The sequence below is a fragment of the Porites lutea genome, chromosome 5, assembly GCF_958299795.1.
Source record: "Porites lutea chromosome 5, jaPorLute2.1, whole genome shotgun sequence".
Taxonomy (NCBI): domain Eukaryota; kingdom Metazoa; phylum Cnidaria; class Anthozoa; order Scleractinia; family Poritidae; genus Porites; species Porites lutea.
The window spans coordinates 11331009-11347862 of NC_133205.1; the positions used below are offsets into that span (position 1 = coordinate 11331009).

The 16854-nt window shown below is 38.0% G+C and overlaps 3 protein-coding genes across 5 annotated transcripts in view; 2 read left to right on the forward strand and 1 right to left on the reverse strand.

Annotated features, from left to right (window-relative positions):
* The first annotated feature begins 26 nt into the window (after positions 1 to 26).
* Positions 27 to 3001, forward strand: LOC140937460 (frataxin, mitochondrial-like). Of its 2 annotated transcripts, none has more exons than XM_073387027.1 (6): positions 27 to 207; positions 303 to 355; positions 498 to 621; positions 731 to 758; positions 2190 to 2259; positions 2342 to 3001. In XM_073387027.1, exons 1-6 carry the CDS (start codon positions 49 to 51, stop codon positions 2493 to 2495), a joined length of 588 nt encoding a protein of 195 aa, XP_073243128.1. In that variant the 5' UTR covers positions 27 to 48; the 3' UTR covers positions 2496 to 3001. The 2 variants fall into 2 exon arrangements, with proteins under 2 accessions (XP_073243128.1, XP_073243129.1); XM_073387028.1 differs by having other exon boundaries at positions 501 to 621.
* Positions 3002 to 3550: 549 nt separating this feature from the next.
* LOC140937461 (nucleotide triphosphate diphosphatase NUDT15-like) lies at positions 3551 to 6566 on the reverse strand. Its single transcript, XM_073387030.1, has 3 exons — positions 6408 to 6566; positions 4433 to 4629; positions 3551 to 3862 (listed from the first exon to the last, which is right to left on the reverse strand). Exons 1-3 carry the CDS (start codon positions 6554 to 6556, stop codon positions 3720 to 3722), a joined length of 489 nt encoding a protein of 162 aa, XP_073243131.1. The 5' UTR covers positions 6557 to 6566; the 3' UTR covers positions 3551 to 3719.
* A 319-nt stretch (positions 6567 to 6885) lies between these two features.
* LOC140936530 (dynein axonemal assembly factor 4-like) overlaps positions 6886 to 16854 on the forward strand; it is an 11652-nt gene continuing 1683 nt past the window's right edge. The window contains exons 1-6 of one of the 2 annotated variants that reach the window (XM_073386017.1): positions 6886 to 7033; positions 8578 to 8862; positions 11765 to 12065; positions 14391 to 14518; positions 15528 to 15631; positions 16563 to 16643. In XM_073386017.1, coding sequence (XP_073242118.1) covers positions 6911 to 7033; positions 8578 to 8862; positions 11765 to 12065; positions 14391 to 14518; positions 15528 to 15631; positions 16563 to 16643 — 1022 coding nt within the window. In that variant the 5' untranslated portion in view covers positions 6886 to 6910. Of the gene's footprint in view, positions 7034 to 8577; positions 8863 to 11764; positions 12066 to 14390; positions 14519 to 15527; positions 15632 to 16562; positions 16644 to 16740 lie in introns of both variants that reach the window. The other variant, XM_073386018.1, reaches the window with a different exon arrangement.

The following is a 16854-nucleotide window of genomic DNA, read 5'->3' on the forward strand; positions in this document are numbered from 1 at the left end:
ATTGTTGAAGGCCTGGCGGTTTTTTTGCTGGGACGACTTTCTCTCATCATGTCACTTTTCGTGCAACGGGCTTTCCTTTTGAAGAGATTTTATTTGAAAGCTTTCGGAGTTTGTTTAAGAATTTTACATAACAAAAGCTTACTCTCAACAAGCTGTAGAAGATTATATCCTTCTCTTATTGGTACAAGAGGTTGTACAAGACCCAAGGTTATAACATATTTGAGAATTAGATTTATTAGCTACACCAATGGCTTCATTTTTATCCGCTTTAGATGATGTAACCGTAACTTGTAACGTTTCAGTTGCGTCCAGAAGTTGCGCCCAAGCAAGGGGCGAGAAGATTCTGCACTGCAAGGTAAGCAAAGATTTCCCAGTCACAGCTTGTTATCAAGTTAAAACAGTTTGTGTTTTTAATATATATATATAGGATGACCTATGATTCTTCGTGTCTTTCTTTTGCTGTTTGTCGTTTACTTTAGTGGTTTTTTTTTTATCAGCAGTACTTTAGATGATATATCATACCACAATATTGCAGATGAAACACTTGATGCAATTGCAGAACTATTTGAAGACCTTGGTGAAAGTCCTTCAAGTCCTACAGACTATGATGTTCAGTTAAGTGTAAGGCTGAGTCTTTGCCCTGATGGTAAACTCGTGTTATGTAATGGGTCATCCATTTTTTTATTGCGTTATTCTAATTTTTATCTTTTATTATTTTTTCACTCTGAAGGATGGAGTACTTACCGTTAACTTAGGAGGTAATTATGCACATGTCATCGGCTTGCCCCAAGGGTAGACCCCTGGGCCAACCAGGGGGATTGTAAAGTGGGTGGAGCAAAGTTGGGGATTTCCCCCAGTGGTGGGGGAATTTAATAAGACAAATTGCCCTGAGTCAAGTGCTTCTCAACAAAAAATCCCCGTGATATCCACCTCATATAACTGGGAGGGGGTGTTTTTATGATATTTAAGGATGAAATTTTACTCATTCGTGTTAGGCTTGGAGAAGCAATACAACATCTTTATTGAACAAAAATCTCTATAATGAAAGAACACCTGAAGACAGATTCACTAAGGTTAGGAGAGACTGATAGTTTTTCTATAGACTACTTAAGATGACCTGAAATAATCTACCCCATGATGCTAAAAAATCAATGGACTTTCATGTATGCTGTTGTTGGGATGTCTTGTGTTGAATGATATTGAATCACATTCCTAGTCCTCAAGAGAGACATCTCCTCTCCTCTCCAGGTCTCTCTCTGTAGTCACGTACATGTGCAGAGATGGGTGAAAGCTTGTATTCCTCTTTTCATCACTGGATGTTGCCCATAATAATGGTTTGAGGAAAGCGATAAATCCCTGTGATATCTCCATGGCTACCATCCGCAATTTTACAAAATTTGCAATTCCCCCACCCTCTTCCCTTTGAACTTAAAACAATGCTGTGAATTTTCCCCTCCCCAGGGGCAGAGAATCCAATCTATCCCCTTGTATTCCCCAACATATTCCCATGGTTGGCCCGGGGGTCTACCCCTGGAGCAAGCCGATGACATGTGCATCAAAACTTCTTAATATGTTAGTATATGGCCATAGGCAGACCTATTTTATTGATAGTTTTAAGGAAATACCCAGAAAGAAGCCTCCTTTAATATACTCTAGAAGGAGGAAGATGATGGTTACAAATTTCCAATCAGAGGGGTTTTCTTGGTGTGTATGGAATATGTTTTGGTTTAGAACTTCCCCCGTGTAGGTCCCCCCACCCCAAACTCCTCTGGAAATGCTTGTTAAGTTTCATGATAATATTTTCTTTAAGCTTTGAAGACCCCCTCTCCCTCAGAATTTCCAATGACCATCCATGATTTTTTTTCTGAAACCACATGATACATAGTACTATAGTACTTTCATGTTAGAGAGAAGTGTGACAAATTTTTATCCTCTTTCACCCACCTTCATTAATATTATTTTTAAGTGCTCCCTTACTTTGCACTTGCTGATACAGTCGAACCTCCTGTAAGCCACCACCCAAAATGCCAAGATTTAGTGGTCAAGATTTAGTGGCTTATGAGGTGGTTGTTTATGAGAGGATCTATTATAGGGCTTGGACAGGGAAAAATTGATGTTTTGGATAGGTTGTAGCTTAGGTGTGGTGGTGTTTTCACTAAGTGTTTTTTGTATTTTTGTTGTTTTTGCAGCTGGCCGTGGCATATATGTAATAAACAAACAAAGCCCCAATAAGCAAATATGGCTGTCGTCTCCTACCAGGTAAAAACATTTACTGCTGCATTGTGATCTCATTATCACCTGATTCAAACTGTTCATTATTTCTCTCTCAATGACATTTTAGTGGCCCTAAAAGGTATGACTTCACAAGTGGAACTTGGATGTATGCTCATGATGGTGTTAGCCTCCACAGTTTGCTTTCATCAGAAATTTCTGGTGTACTTGGCCATGAAGTTGACTTTACTCGTCTTACATATGGTGCGGCGGATGAATTATGATGAACAATTGAGATCATTTTTAAGCATCCAAGTTTTGTTGCTCTTGGAGCTATCAATATCTGCTGTCCACTAGCATAGAACAATAACATTACTTCAAAGAAATTGGAAAGATAAAATCAGTCTTGATAGTTTAACAGACAGCTCTGCTAAACAAATCTTCAACAGACTTTATAAAAATTGAAAAAATATGGCCTAGGCTTTTTTTTTAGTACCACAGTTTAGAATTTCAAGTCAAAATTAACAGACTGAGTATTGGTTTTCACTATCAAAGATCTTATTTGATTTTAAGAGTTGCTCCAGGCACAGCCAAGAGCAACTCTAGCCTCTTGAGTGCTCTCCAAACTTCCCAAGTGCTCAATATCTCGACATACGCACAGCTAAAGCGTGAACTAATATTGTTTTATAACATTATCAAAGCTATCAATGCAGCAGTTACCTTAAATTTTCATTATTAAAGCATGCGCTCAAAGCAGTATGCATCAATGTCTATGTAACTATATTTTTGTCTTGAAGTTAAATTATTCTTTATAACATGGCTAGAATATTCGCCTATTCAAATGCAATAGCATGAGTGTGCTTCATATTCCCATTGAGCATGCTGATGACGTCAATAAATTTAACTGAATATTAGTTTTGTTTACAACATTATACAGGTCTATGATTGTTAAAACCATTTCTTACATGTAAGAAAAAGGAAACATTTTCTACGTTTGCACACCCTGATATAAATAGAAGAGGGTATTGGGAGAAGATGAGATGATCATTCCACCCTGTAACGATTTTGAGGGTTTGCAGAACTTTCAAGAATTCTCCCAACTCCTGGAGTGTTAATAACGGGCTATGCAAACACAGAAGAAGTTTTATATTGCTTTTACATATCTTTTCCAAGAAAAACACTCGAAAACACTCGTTGTTTATGACACAGATTATAAGAGAAATTGAAGTGCTTTATGCTAGAATGAATTGGACTCCACTCAGTCCTATTACCATTATTTATTTATGGCTGGACTTTCCCATAAGTTGTGAAAGCCAAGTGCAGACTATGAAACTGTGAATGGAGTGTGAAAAGAAAATTTAATTGATGGCCTTCAAAATGGTAATCCTTCCCGACAAATCCACAAGTAAATAAATGTTTTAAGTTATACTGCCCTATGATTATTGTTGATTATCTGTAAAATATCTGGTACAATCACTTTCTTTTACAAAGATGTTGACAATGTTCAGCTAAAACACACTGAACAATTTAGAATTGTGGTGTCCATGTCCTGTGCTTTCAAAAGGCTGGTATCCCTGTAATCTTGCAACCCTGAGAGGTTCAAACAATTGGCTTGGAAAGGTCTCTGAATTCCAGTCATACCATTCCCAACCTATTAAATTAGTAATATAATTTTCAGGAAATGTTGCTTCTTATAACCTTTTCTATTGATTATGTACTGATATGGTCAGGAGAAAATTTATGTTTGTTACTCTTGGGACTAAAGGGTCAAAGGACACATTGTATTCTAATAAATTATTATTTGACTTCAAACTTGTAATCAAGGCTAAATAGATTGACTATAAATAATAACCTGTAAAAAATAATGACCTACTTCTGCTTCATAAATAGGTTTTTGAAGTCAAGACTAGATTCTTGTTGTATACTACAAAGGAGCCCAGTGCTCTGAACCTGTAAAATCCATGGTTCCCAGCATATGATTTGTATCAAAAACTAAATTTTTTACTTGCCCGAGGGCAAAAGTTGGGCGCTAGGGGCCAGCGGGCTCTGCTAGAGGACAGCCCTGCAATCAAAAACCTTAGGCCACAGTTTTAATGATCTAACTGTTGTACATAAAAATCTCTTTAGGCGTAACCTATTTCTCTTCAGGCAGAACTTTACTTGTAGCCAAGCTCTGTAGTTTGTTAACGTGTTATGAATCTAAATCTTAACCTTAAATTACCTTCACACTTATCTGGTTCCAGGTTTTCTGGTTCTCTAGCATGGCTCATATCAATCTCGCCTTTCATAAATATTGTGATATAGTGGTAATCTTGCTCCACAACAATTGCATTAACGGCAGTTGCAAAGGAAACGTTCTTGATTTTCAGTCCAGTTTCTTCTAATGTTTCTCTTATGGCACATTCATGCCACTCTTCGCTGTTAAAAACAAAATAAAACAAAAGAATAAGCTCATTCCCAACAGATGAAAAGGAACAGTTTTAGTGATTTAATAATGTATTGATGCCCATCATTTGCTTTCTTTGTGTTCAGCAACCAAAGGTGTTTCTGATGTCCTTCTTTCATCCATGTGCATATGAAAGTACTTGATATATGTGCAAGCCAGGCACCTTACCTTATAACACCTTGTAACAAGGCTCACAGGATTTTCCTGGGGGTGGGGTAAAGTGGACCTAGGATGGGGCATTTGAACAGCTTTTGCAAAAAAGGCCATCTCTTCGCACTCTTCGCCTCCAGGGGTGTTTAGCCAGGAGAGATGTCTGCTCCTCAGCAACCAAAATTCCATACTGATGACGGTAAATCTGTCTGGAATCTGGTCACGAGCTGTGACTGGTTGACATAGTCGTTATTTTGTTTTAGCTATTGTTTACAAACGACGAACAAAAGACAAAAGGTGACAAAGGTATGCAGTTAAATGCAATTTAACGGCGGTAACAGCAAGGAGTGCTAGTCTTATCTTGCTGGCCAGCAGTGTTGTGAGATGTGCTTGCCACAGTATCCCATGTGCTCTTGTGGTTGTGTGCATTGTAGCATGTTCTAATGCATTTCTTTGCATTCTGGCATGTTTGGCCAGTTTTTAGCAGTTTCCAGAGCATTTTTCTTCTCACTTGTAATTTTTTTAGCATTCTAGTGTTTTTAGCAAGTTTGGGCAGTTTTTAGTCAGCATTTACTCAGCCTTGTTGTGTCAGAATCATGGTGACTCAATTTACAGCGTTTCCCTCCTACCTCTCTTCCCTATTTCCACTGACTTTCTCAGTGTGATGGGTGCCTGTTTTCTTCCCTTGTGCATGGGGGCTAATGGCTGGGTTGCCAGGATTTACCATCCATAGAGCTCCTGGACATCTCAGGCACCCAACTTTCCCTTCATGAGCTGTTGTTAATGTAAACCCAACGAATCCACTAAAAACTGTTAATATTTGTGGAATATATATTCCCTCTTTAAAAGAAGCATTTTAGTTTTTGCTGGAACTCATTCACAGAAGAACACAAAACTTTACCATAATATTATTGCCCTAACCTGAGATTAGGCCCAATTTTAGCGGATCTCATACACTCTCCCTAACGGCTACCACTAAAAATTGTCATTTCGCCTTGCCCGCCGGAATGTACTTTTCAAAGCGAAATGAAAATAGAGCTGATCTCAGGTTATAATTGCCCAGGAGAAACATAAAATAGAACAAACCCCATGACTACTAGTCTGCTACACAGCCGTTTTTAGTGTCGTCACATGACACTCCTCCCTGGAGTGTTGTGTGATGACACTAAAAACGGCTGTGTAGCAGACTACATGATTTTACTGGATTTATTATGTAAACATTGATATACGTCATCAGTATGGAATTTCTGTTGCTGGGTATGACGTCCAGACATTCCTCATGGTGAAACATTCCTGGCGACGAGGTGCGTGTTTCGCAGGCTGGTTGATGCTTCAATTTCGGGGTTATATGCTTCTGATATACTGGATAGATTTGTCTGCGACTTGGACCGATCTAAGATAATCCGAATAATTTACAACTACAACAAAAACAATAACAAAAAAGCACCAAGTAATAAAATGTCAATAGATGGTAAAAATTTTGTTTTAAAAAGCAGCCAGTGACCTGGAGGGGCCGGCCAGTATGTGTCTTAATAAATATATATTTTTCAAAAAGCTTTAGTTAATTGTTGTTTGTTTTATTTTTACTTTTGCGTCATACCTAAACTCCAAATGCCCACCAGGCAAGGCATACAGCCCACTTCCGTGTGACCCTTTCCTCTGGCCTAGTATAATACAATCAGGATGATCAGGAGAGGTAACAAACACGCCGACTCCCACACCAACACCACGAGCTGCTTTGTCCGTCATGTTTTTTCTTTGGCGCGAAATTCTGTTAGGTCATAATGTATGATACACAGTCTGTCTAGTACTGGGCATAAGACTGTTTAATAGGAACATCTTGCGTTTAATACGAAATTTAAGTTCACCACAACTTTTTTGTTTCACTGTGAGTCCCCCTACGTCCAATTACTTCACAAAGTTCAAGTTCATTCAAGTTCCTTTTTGGTTTAAATAGAAGCTATTAAATAGAGCATTTTTTTAATCTTTCCACTGTTCGTGATGCATACATGACAAATCAAAAATGAGACGAGGAGGTCTGAAAACCACATGGAAACGCGCCTAGTTGATTTTCTACACGTGAGAAAAGCCAAAAACAGTAAGATGCCTATTCAGGTGAAGGATTTTGTTTGGGAAGAAACAGATGAAACAGTTTTGATAACTGTTCCTTTGAAAGGAGTACCAACTAAAAAAGTGGATATATTTTCTGTTGATGACTATATCAAGGTATGTTAATTAACCAGTGTTTTAATGTAAAACACTCCTTAAAGATCTTTAACCAGCTTTAACAACAAATAGCAACGCATACAATACAATATATGATTTCGACTGTTTAACGGAACTAAGCATTAATTCGTGTGTCTGTTTACTGTGAAACTCCCACAACCGTGCACATCGGAAATATTTTTGAAGTGCAGCCCCTTGTGGCAAATGTATTGGGCCGTTATGTACCAGTCAAATCCAACTTGGAGCTGCCCCCCCACCCCCCCACGTGGGGCATTTGCCTACCCTGTCAGTCCTGGGGGTGGGGCATTAGCAAATTTTGTGTGGCCTAGGGGTCGCCGGGCATTTGCCTACCCAGGGCAACCCAGCTTTTGACACACATGGTTTCCTATCCTCATATAACTAAACATGAAGGATTTTACTAGAAACACAAGAAGAGTCATCTATCAAGGATGTGAAGTGGTTAGGCTTAGGGTTGGGGGGGGGGGGGGGCTGGGCATAGGCAGATTTGACTGATGCATTCATATCTGTAACCCCTGGTTGAGGACTTATATATCTTTTCTTCTCACCCTTGAAGGATTCCATAAAATTGCATTCACCCCTCAAGACTTCCTTAAAATATAGGGTCTACCCCCAAAGAATATGGGTTACCCCTGATGAATTTTGTGAAAAAGTGATTTTCCCTTCTTAATTTGTCCCTGAAGATTTTGTTGAAAATTAAAGCCTCATTACTCAAAATAACAAAGTACAACAGTTACTGTAGACTGTGTCAGTGATGTTCAATGTGAACAGTTTCTAGTGCAAGTGAGAATCAGTTGGTTATGTTGCATTTCCTTCACTTATTTGTAACTGTTTACTACCCTTTCCATTCGAAAATTTCACCTGGTCATTGCAATTTTTGGTGTTTCCTTTAAAAAGATAATAAGTTATTGTTACTACAAATTTATCTTTTTAGATGATTAACGAACGTAACGATGTTGTCAAAGCATTTATGGAAGTAGTAATAAAGTATAAGCGTAACTAAAGCTGTTCTTTGCTGATGTTTCCCAACTCTGAAACATGTTAAAAAATCTCAGTATTGATAAAATCAATAACGCTGATAAAATTCAGTGAAGATGATCCAAAATTGATAAATATTATATTGTTATTGGTTGGTCTCACTATTTTCCCCTACCAATTTTTATCGACTATTAATCCAGTTAATCAGCTTTTAACGATTGCTATCAAAATAATGTTATCAATTATGTTGATAATAATGCCTAATGCATCCAACTTAGCTTGTAATTTTATAGCCATAATACCAAAAGGTGAACATAACATAACCAAGTAGCCCTACTGTGAAATGAAAAGCTAAAAAGCTAGGTTTTTATACGGTGAAAGAGAGTTTGTGGTTAAAATCCACACCCATAATTTTATAGTCAAATAGAGGAATGGTATGCAAAATTCCTTTGTCCAAGAGATTTTGAATATTCTTGTCAGAGGATTCCAGACTCATGGGACTTTGTGTTTTGTATGCACTAAGAACATTGTTTGCTAATATTCTACAGGTTAGCTATCCTCCATATTTATTTGAAGCCTTCCTTTATGATAAAGTAGAAGACACCAAGAGTAAGGCAACATTTGGCAATGGGATTATAACATTTCATCTTGTAAAAAGGAGTCCAGTTCAGTGGAATCACCTACTAGCTCCAGAGTCTGAGGACAAAGATTTCAAGAAAAGAAGAAGAGAAGAAGCTATCAATAAAGCACATGACAGAGCCAAGAAAGAAAAGGAACAAAAAGCCGCAGACAAACGGGAACAGGAGAAAGTTGCACTAAGAGAGCAGATGAAGGTAAATCATACAAGGGTTACATACAATATATAGCAGGGTTTTAAACAATAACAGAAAAATATTAATATTATTCTTCATCTTCAACTCCTTCACGATGCGATGATAAGTACTACTTGTGATGTCATCAACAGAGATAGCAGATGCTTCAACAGGTCCAGCAGCTCCGTTGTAACCAGTTATGTTCAGATCGAGGACGCTATCATATGTAGGTCTGCAATAGCTGTCACAACCTGATGCGGAGACCTTCAGGCAGGATGTTGTCAGGTTCAGTTGACATGCTAGATGAAAAGGGGAGGGAATTCTTGGGTTTTACAGGCTGTCACACACTGGGGAGAGACGGGGTGGGGGAAGGAGATGATGTCTCTTCTGTAGGTAGGATCCTACTGATTGTAAATGTAATGTATTGTAATTGTTTTTGTGTGCGAAATAAAAAAAATAAAAAAAAGGATCTTACTGAGGTGTTTGTGGCGGCCAATGAGTTTAGGTTCTTTTTGGTGTGGACAGTTTCCAGGATTTGGGGCTCAGGCCAGATGGAAGTAGGTTTGGTATGTCTAGGTATTGGGGTGTCTCTGTGTGGTTGAAGGGTTAGGGGGGACGTCCAGCTCTACATAATCACTGGGCCAAAGAACAGTTGTAGACGATGGTGCGCATAAAGTGTAACATTGCACACATCGCACAGCATGGGAAGCAGGGGTTGAGGCATTCATATGCCCGTAGTGGATGACCTCAGAGTCTTGAATGTATACACACTTGGCACTTAGCAGGGCGAACAGAGATGTCATTGGCGATAAGGAGGGGTGTGCCTGCAAGGACGTCTACATCTAAGTCATCGACAACGAGGGCGTCAAGAGCATGTTGTTTGTCAGTGCAAGATAAGGTAAGGCAAGTTTCACCAATGACAGCTAAAGGAGTCAGACCATCAGCTTGAAAGCTTGCCGGGAATACTTAGTGTTTGGTGCGCCGATGGAACAGGCTAGAGAAGACTTGATCATGCTAGTCTCTGTACCTGTGTTGAGGGTGAGCTGTGTTAGTTGCCTATAGAAGGCTTTGAAAAGAGGTGACTGTTTAGTGCTGATGGTCGTGACATGAGACCAACATGATGGGTGCTCATCTTCATCTGTGAAGAGAGGAGGCGAATGTCAGGATCTTTGTTGTCAAGAGTAGACATTTCATGAGACCAAGACAGATAAGTATGATCCTCAGGAGGTAAATAAGGGTAAGAGCTGAGGAAGGGTTGGTCATTGCGACCGGCCTGTTTGCAGAGTGGGCAGGACTTTGGTTGCTTGGTAAGAGCCCATGGCTGTGAAGAATACTTGTGCAAAGGGTGAGGCAGTGGCTGTCTGAACCTCGACACTGTGGTGTGGAGGACTTTGTTGTGGGCAGTACTGTGAATTTCCTCGAGAATAGAATCAAAAACCTGAGAAATTTTAGGTTTCAGAAAAGCCATAGTCTTAGATCTTAATTCAGTGCTGTTTTATGAGTGCGGGAAGGACATTAAATCCTGAAATAAATCTTTGGGTGTTCGTTAACTCTAATTTGATGTTGGAGAAATCTAGGAAGTGACTGCACCAGTAGACTGGAAGCCGTAGTGGGCCCTTATCATTTGCCGAACGGAATTTGCCAAATTAGATGGTACCATTTTTGCTCATGACTATGGTGCATGACTAGCATATGCCACAACTTCATGTCAGATCATGTCGTGTAAATTAGACCCATGACATCCATACGACACGTGTGGATGTCGTAAGTGAAAATTGCGAGTGTGTGGATGGTCGAAAGTTGTGACGTATGCTAGTCGCACCAATAGTCATGCGCAAAAATCGTACCATCTAAATCAGCGTTTAGAATTCATGGTTTGACAATATGAAACAAGATACAAGATAGATGCGATACAAACACACGAGAAGAGAAAAACCAGTAACACAATGCCGCAGGAACTGCGTGCTGGCATTACTTGTAGAGGATGAACAAGTCTTTGCAAACATGCTCAAATTTACAACAGACTTTTTTCCAGGTCACATTCCGCAGGCCTTTCAGAGTACACTTCAGTGTGCTACAGATGAATATATTAAAAGAAATTAACTGTTTCCTTCAGGCCTTAATATTACTTTTGATGTGCTTTCTTAGATCTAGGGAAAACTGTTTAGAATACTAAGCCTTTGGTAAAACAGTGAGCTTTGGAATATTATAATACCTGTAAAAGAATTTTCCCTTGCTCAAATGTGATTACAACAAACTCAACAGAGATACAATTGTAAAAAGACATGTTATTTCGACTGGCAAATTAAGGGTGTTTCTTGGTGTTGTGGAAACTATTGTTGGTTTGCTTAAATTGTTCTGGGTGTGGGTATTGTTTGGTGTCTTAAATTTCGTCTTTTGTAATGTCCTTTGGTGATCGCACCTAGCTGTCTGCAACACCAAGAAACTAACAAAATTATTTTCACTGAGACTCTTACCTCCTGGACATTCTGTTGAAAAAATGTATATCCTTCACTTTCAATACATTCACATAATAAATATAAATATTCAAAAATACAAAATTCAAAATACGTTCAAATAACTTCCAAACATTTCAAAATACATTCAAATCAATTTCAAGAATTTATCCTTCACTTTCCATAAAATAATGTACTCACACCCAAAAACCTGTATGTTTGTACTGGAAGGGAAAGCAAGGTGAGAAGACTCAGAGATGCATGCAGAGTTAGAGTTGAAAACAGAGTTTTTTTCTTTTTCTCTCTCTTTTTTTGACCAGCTTAACAAGCTGCAGATGAGAGTTTTTTCAGAAATAGCAAAATCTACTTGTAGTGAATACTTCAGTAAAAATACACCTCCATTATTGTATTTTGTTTATTTGCAGGTTATAATTTCTTTTAATGTATATGTTGTTGTTAATTGCCAGATAGAACAGGAAGAAAGGGCCAAAATTGATGCCATAAAGGAAGAGGAACGTAAGAAAGCAACAGAGGCAATTGAAAGATGGAAAGAGAATCAAAAATTGCATGTTACTCAAGAAATAGAAACTTCAAAAGAAGATCATTTAGTTATGGATGATAACAAGGACAGTGAACTGGAATTCAAAGATGAGAAACCTGATATTAAGGAGACAAAAGTTGATGAAAGTGATGGTGAAACTCAGATGATGACAAGCTATAAGCCCACTGTAAAAGTGCAACCATCCCATAATAACAAAAGGACAACTGGTATGTTTTCAAATATTTTATTAAGATCCAGGATGTGCATTTAATCATTTATTAAAACCTGATCCTTTTTTTTGTTTTCCCTCTTGCCATTATCTTCTTTCTCCTGGGATCCTTTACATAAAACCTGAACTAAGACACCTATTATTAATCTGTTACAGGTGCACTTACAGGCATTTTGCATAGAACCATAGTTATACTCAAAGAAGAGTAACACATGCATGAAAGATGTTTCGCAGTATAGCCTGAGAAAACAGCTGACACTTGGTGACGCTACCACTGGTTTCCCTGCCAAATAACGTCTGTGAAACAAGCGCAGAAATTTCATACTGATGATGTGTCACTACCCAGATCTGGGTAGGGCTTCTGATTGGTCGAATCAAGTTTTCCCCACGGCACAACCAATCAGAAGCACTACTCAGATCTGGGTAGTGACGCATCAAATTTCTGCGCTCATTTCTCAGAGGTCATTTGGCAGGGAAACTGGTGGTAGTGTCTCCAAATGTTGGCTGTTTTCTCAGGCTATTGACAGTGTTGATAACAGCGATTGTTACTGCTTCCAGTGCCAAGAAAAAAAAAATGTGACTCAAAAAGTTTGAAAACATTAATTTTAGCAGGTGGTCGATTGACGGTGACCATTTCATCGTTGAAACTGCAGATAATAATAATAATAAGACATTAATAATATTCATCAAGCACCCTTTCCTAAGGGTCCAAAAGGTGCTTTATGCAGTTAAAATTTAAAAAGTGCAATCAAAGTTTAAAATTTAAAAACCACAAGGAAAAAAAAATAATATAAGATATGAAACACCACAGTCACATCATTAATAATATTAAAAGGGCGCATCTAAAAAGAACAGTTTTCAGCTGTCTTTTAAAAATGTCCCATGATCCAGCATCTCTAATATGCTGAGGAAGACTGTTCCAAAGAAGTGGCGCAGCACAGAAAAAGCATGATGGCCATGACTATTGATGTTAAAAGCTGGTACAGCAAGTAGATTCTTCTTTGAAGACCTAAGATCCTGTGCAGGGATGTAACTATGAAGAAGATTTTTAATATACAGTTGTAAGCAGGAGCCAGTCCATAGAGAGTAGGTAATGATAAGTATCTTAAATTCAATTTGGAGATCAATAATGGGAGCCATCATAAAATAGATGATTTTTTTAATGTCTGAAATAATATAAAATTAACTAATATAGGCAAAATGGTACAAATAAATTTCACTCACATCACATGCGGTTTCGAACCAATACTCGTCAGTTTTTTTCTGTTAAAATAACGTATTTTTTAAAATGTTTCCTAAATAATACAGTAAAATTATGCTGACCCACAATAGGATTAACATGTCATGTAAGCCCCTCTAGTCATGTGATGCAAAAAACAGCCAGTTTGCCTAACAAAACATTACAGCTGACAGCACACTTGTTCTGCACCCTACAAAACTGCTTTGCTGGGAAAATTCACAGTTTTTGCACTGTGAACTCGGTACCTAACATAATAACCTGAGATTAGTAGCTTTCATATACATGCTGAAATTTTATTAAGAGTCTAATCAAGGGTTACAGGCAAACCTACCGTGCTGGGCAAACTCAAGATTTTTACACTTTCAGCTCTGCACCAATCACAACTTCATTTCTGTCTTTTGACTTAATTTGTGTTGAAATAAAGTATGTAATCATTATTTTACACACCTTGATTTTCCTATCATTTTTAAACATGAGTTTAAAACGTAAATCAGTAAGTGGGTAACGTAGCACATTATAAGATACCAGTAGTATAAGTTAAGCAAAAAACCTTTTCTTTCACCTCTTACTTAAAATCTCAGTTGTAAACCTCACTAACGTGCAGGCCCTATATAGGTCCTGTAAATTTACGTACTTTTGTTTCCACCAAAAAACCTTTTTTTACAACACTTACAGTTTCTGTTGCATAAACAACAATAGTGTGACTTACTTCATAATATTGTTAGTGCAATCCTCATTCAAAGTTGACCACATTATTTTATGCAACTCTAGAAGATTTTTTTTGTGGTAACAGTGTCCTTAAGCGGGTGAATTCAGTCCAGTGCAGTGCAAGGAACAGCACTTTCCACTGAAAGTTAAAAAATGACTAGACTTAGATATGGCTGACAGCATGCAGTTATTGGCAATGATGACAATAAGAACAGTAAAAAAACTAATAGGTTTGGAATTTTATTCAGCAAAACAAAACTTTGCATGTTTGTCATGCTTTTTGTCTATTTTTCACATACTTGCACTACCAGAACACTGTTGTTGCTGAGGCTCCCTATTAATCCTATTAATAGTTGATGGACATCATCGTTTTAGGCAAGAAGAGAGAGATGTTTGACAAACCAGTTCCAGAACCCAGATCAGGTGGTTCCATTTCAGTATCCTTTACACCAAGAGTTTTCAAAACAGCAGCCAGGGAATCTAAAGCACCAGAGGAGGAAGAGGTAAGTTTGCAACTTCTTCAACCAATGTTGATAATAACATTCTAATAAACAAATTAAGAGCAATAGTAAGTGGTAATCTCGTAAAGAAGAACTTGCCACAACTTTAGATCAGTTTACTTAAGTTGACAGTAAAACTAACTAAGGTAAAAAGGTAAAGCAAACATATTTTACGTTGATAACTCGTGACAGTGATAACTGATATGTCTTCTGATATGTCATCGTCATTTACAGTCTACTGGGCTCACTCACTAGATGTTGCTTTAAGCATCTATAGGCCAATTTTTTTTAGATACTCAAAACTCTCTTTGCATTCATGTACATCGTAAACTCAACCGGGTGAAAGAGAACTTGAAAAAATTAATAATTCTTGTCCATGATCCAACCATTTGTGATAATGATTAACCCACTGCCAGAGTGAGTTATGGCGCTCATAATTAAGGTCATATCTTGTCTTTTGAGTCTGTGGAAAAAATCCACTTGTGAGGCAGTGAAGGGAGAATCTGACCATATTATCACAAAACTTCGTGTGAGCATCAAAGACAACAAAAACTAACTGCAAAGTAAGTTTCATTGGCTTTTATTTAGTATTTCTACAAATTTTAGGATCATACATGTAAATTCACCCCATACAAACACTATAATTTTACAGGATTTGTACTGTCACAGAGCCTGGGTTGCCTGTGCTTTCACATGGTGTTTGTTTTTCAACATTTTACTAAAATTAATGAAATTTACCAATTTTGCTGAATTTTGACCTCGGCCACCTTTGGCAGTGAAAGAGTTAAAAAGTTAGAACTATTTTTTCAGGCTCTTTGCCAACCACTTCTGTTGATCACATTGATGTGAAAAGATTCCAATTTTGTTTTTTAACATACCGTACATGTATGTTTCTGACTTAATCAGAAGACATGTAGGGTAGGCTCGTCCTCCTTACTTTTGTGTCATTCTCAACAATATTTGCTTTAAGTCAGTTTTACAAAGCTCTGAAATATATCTTTGCTTTTAACAGTGGCTTAAAAAAATGGCAAGTGCAGGTCGCAAAACGGATTACACAAACAGTGATGCTATTGATATGGAAGAAATGAATCCAATATGGCTAAAAGACAAAGGAATGTAAGCTTACCCTCTCATAAAAATATATAAAAGACACTAAAAAAGAATGGTGGTTATACAGTCAATCCTCCACTAAACAACAACCCCCCATAATGTGCACCCGAAAATGAACAGCAAGCGGTTGGCACTGCAATTTCACCACTAAAACCCTACATTGTTCACTTACCATACTTAACACCTCCCATAAGGGGACGCCTAGCCTGGTCCTGCAAGCCAGCTATATGAAAGGAATTCTGTGTTCTGATTGACTTTCCAAGCAGGGAAGGTAAACAAACCCTTGGAATTACCAACTTCATTCGAACAAGAACAATTTTTCTTTTGGCCATGTCACAAATCCTTTTTTAGCCGGAAAAGGTTGTTTATTCAATAAACTGGGGTTAGTATAATCCTTTTTTGTCTTTTTTGAAATTGACCAATATCCAACCATTATCTTGACCTTAATATGCTTGTGATGCTTGGACTATAACTAAAATATCCTGGACATTTTTGAAAAGCTCATGGCATCTCTACCGAGTAGAAATCTCCTGTACAATGTTAACCTAAGATCAGGCGTTATTATTATTATTAGTAGTTTTTTTTTTTTTTTTTTTTTTTTTTTTTTGCTTCTTTGCTTCTTTGGCTCAAAAACAGATTATAGAGACAAAGGGAGAGGGCATGATCGCAGGCTAGTACAGTGTATACAGTGGAAGCTCTCCTAACAGACACTCTGCTTACGGCCACCTTTAAGCTACCTTTAGAAACCCCTGTTTTCCTCAACTCCCAAACAAACTCTGTATTTTTACATTCCCGTAAGCGGCCAGCTCCAGTTACGGACACCTTTTTCCCGTCCCGAGGGTCCCGAGGGTGTACTCTCACAAGAGCTTCCACTGTATTGCAGCTACGTAAAAGAATACTGATACATACATTTTGCTTACTGATTTAATTTTTACAGTGGATTTTACAAGGTTGGAAACTATGTGGCTGCCATCAATGCATTTACCGCAGCCATTGTGTTAGATGGTTCAATTCCATCGTATCCTTTGAGTACAAGCCTTTATATTACACTGTTGAGAAAATGGCGAAGCAGTACCCTGTTTGAGCAATAAAGAAAAACCACTTTGGATCTGCAGGTCCAGGTTCAAGCCTTGGCTTGTCAAGCCTTTCCTTACCAAGCTTTGCATTGTCTCCATAGACAAGAACAGACTTATAATGGGCTGTCTCAGGGACGTACAGCTGGGGATGGT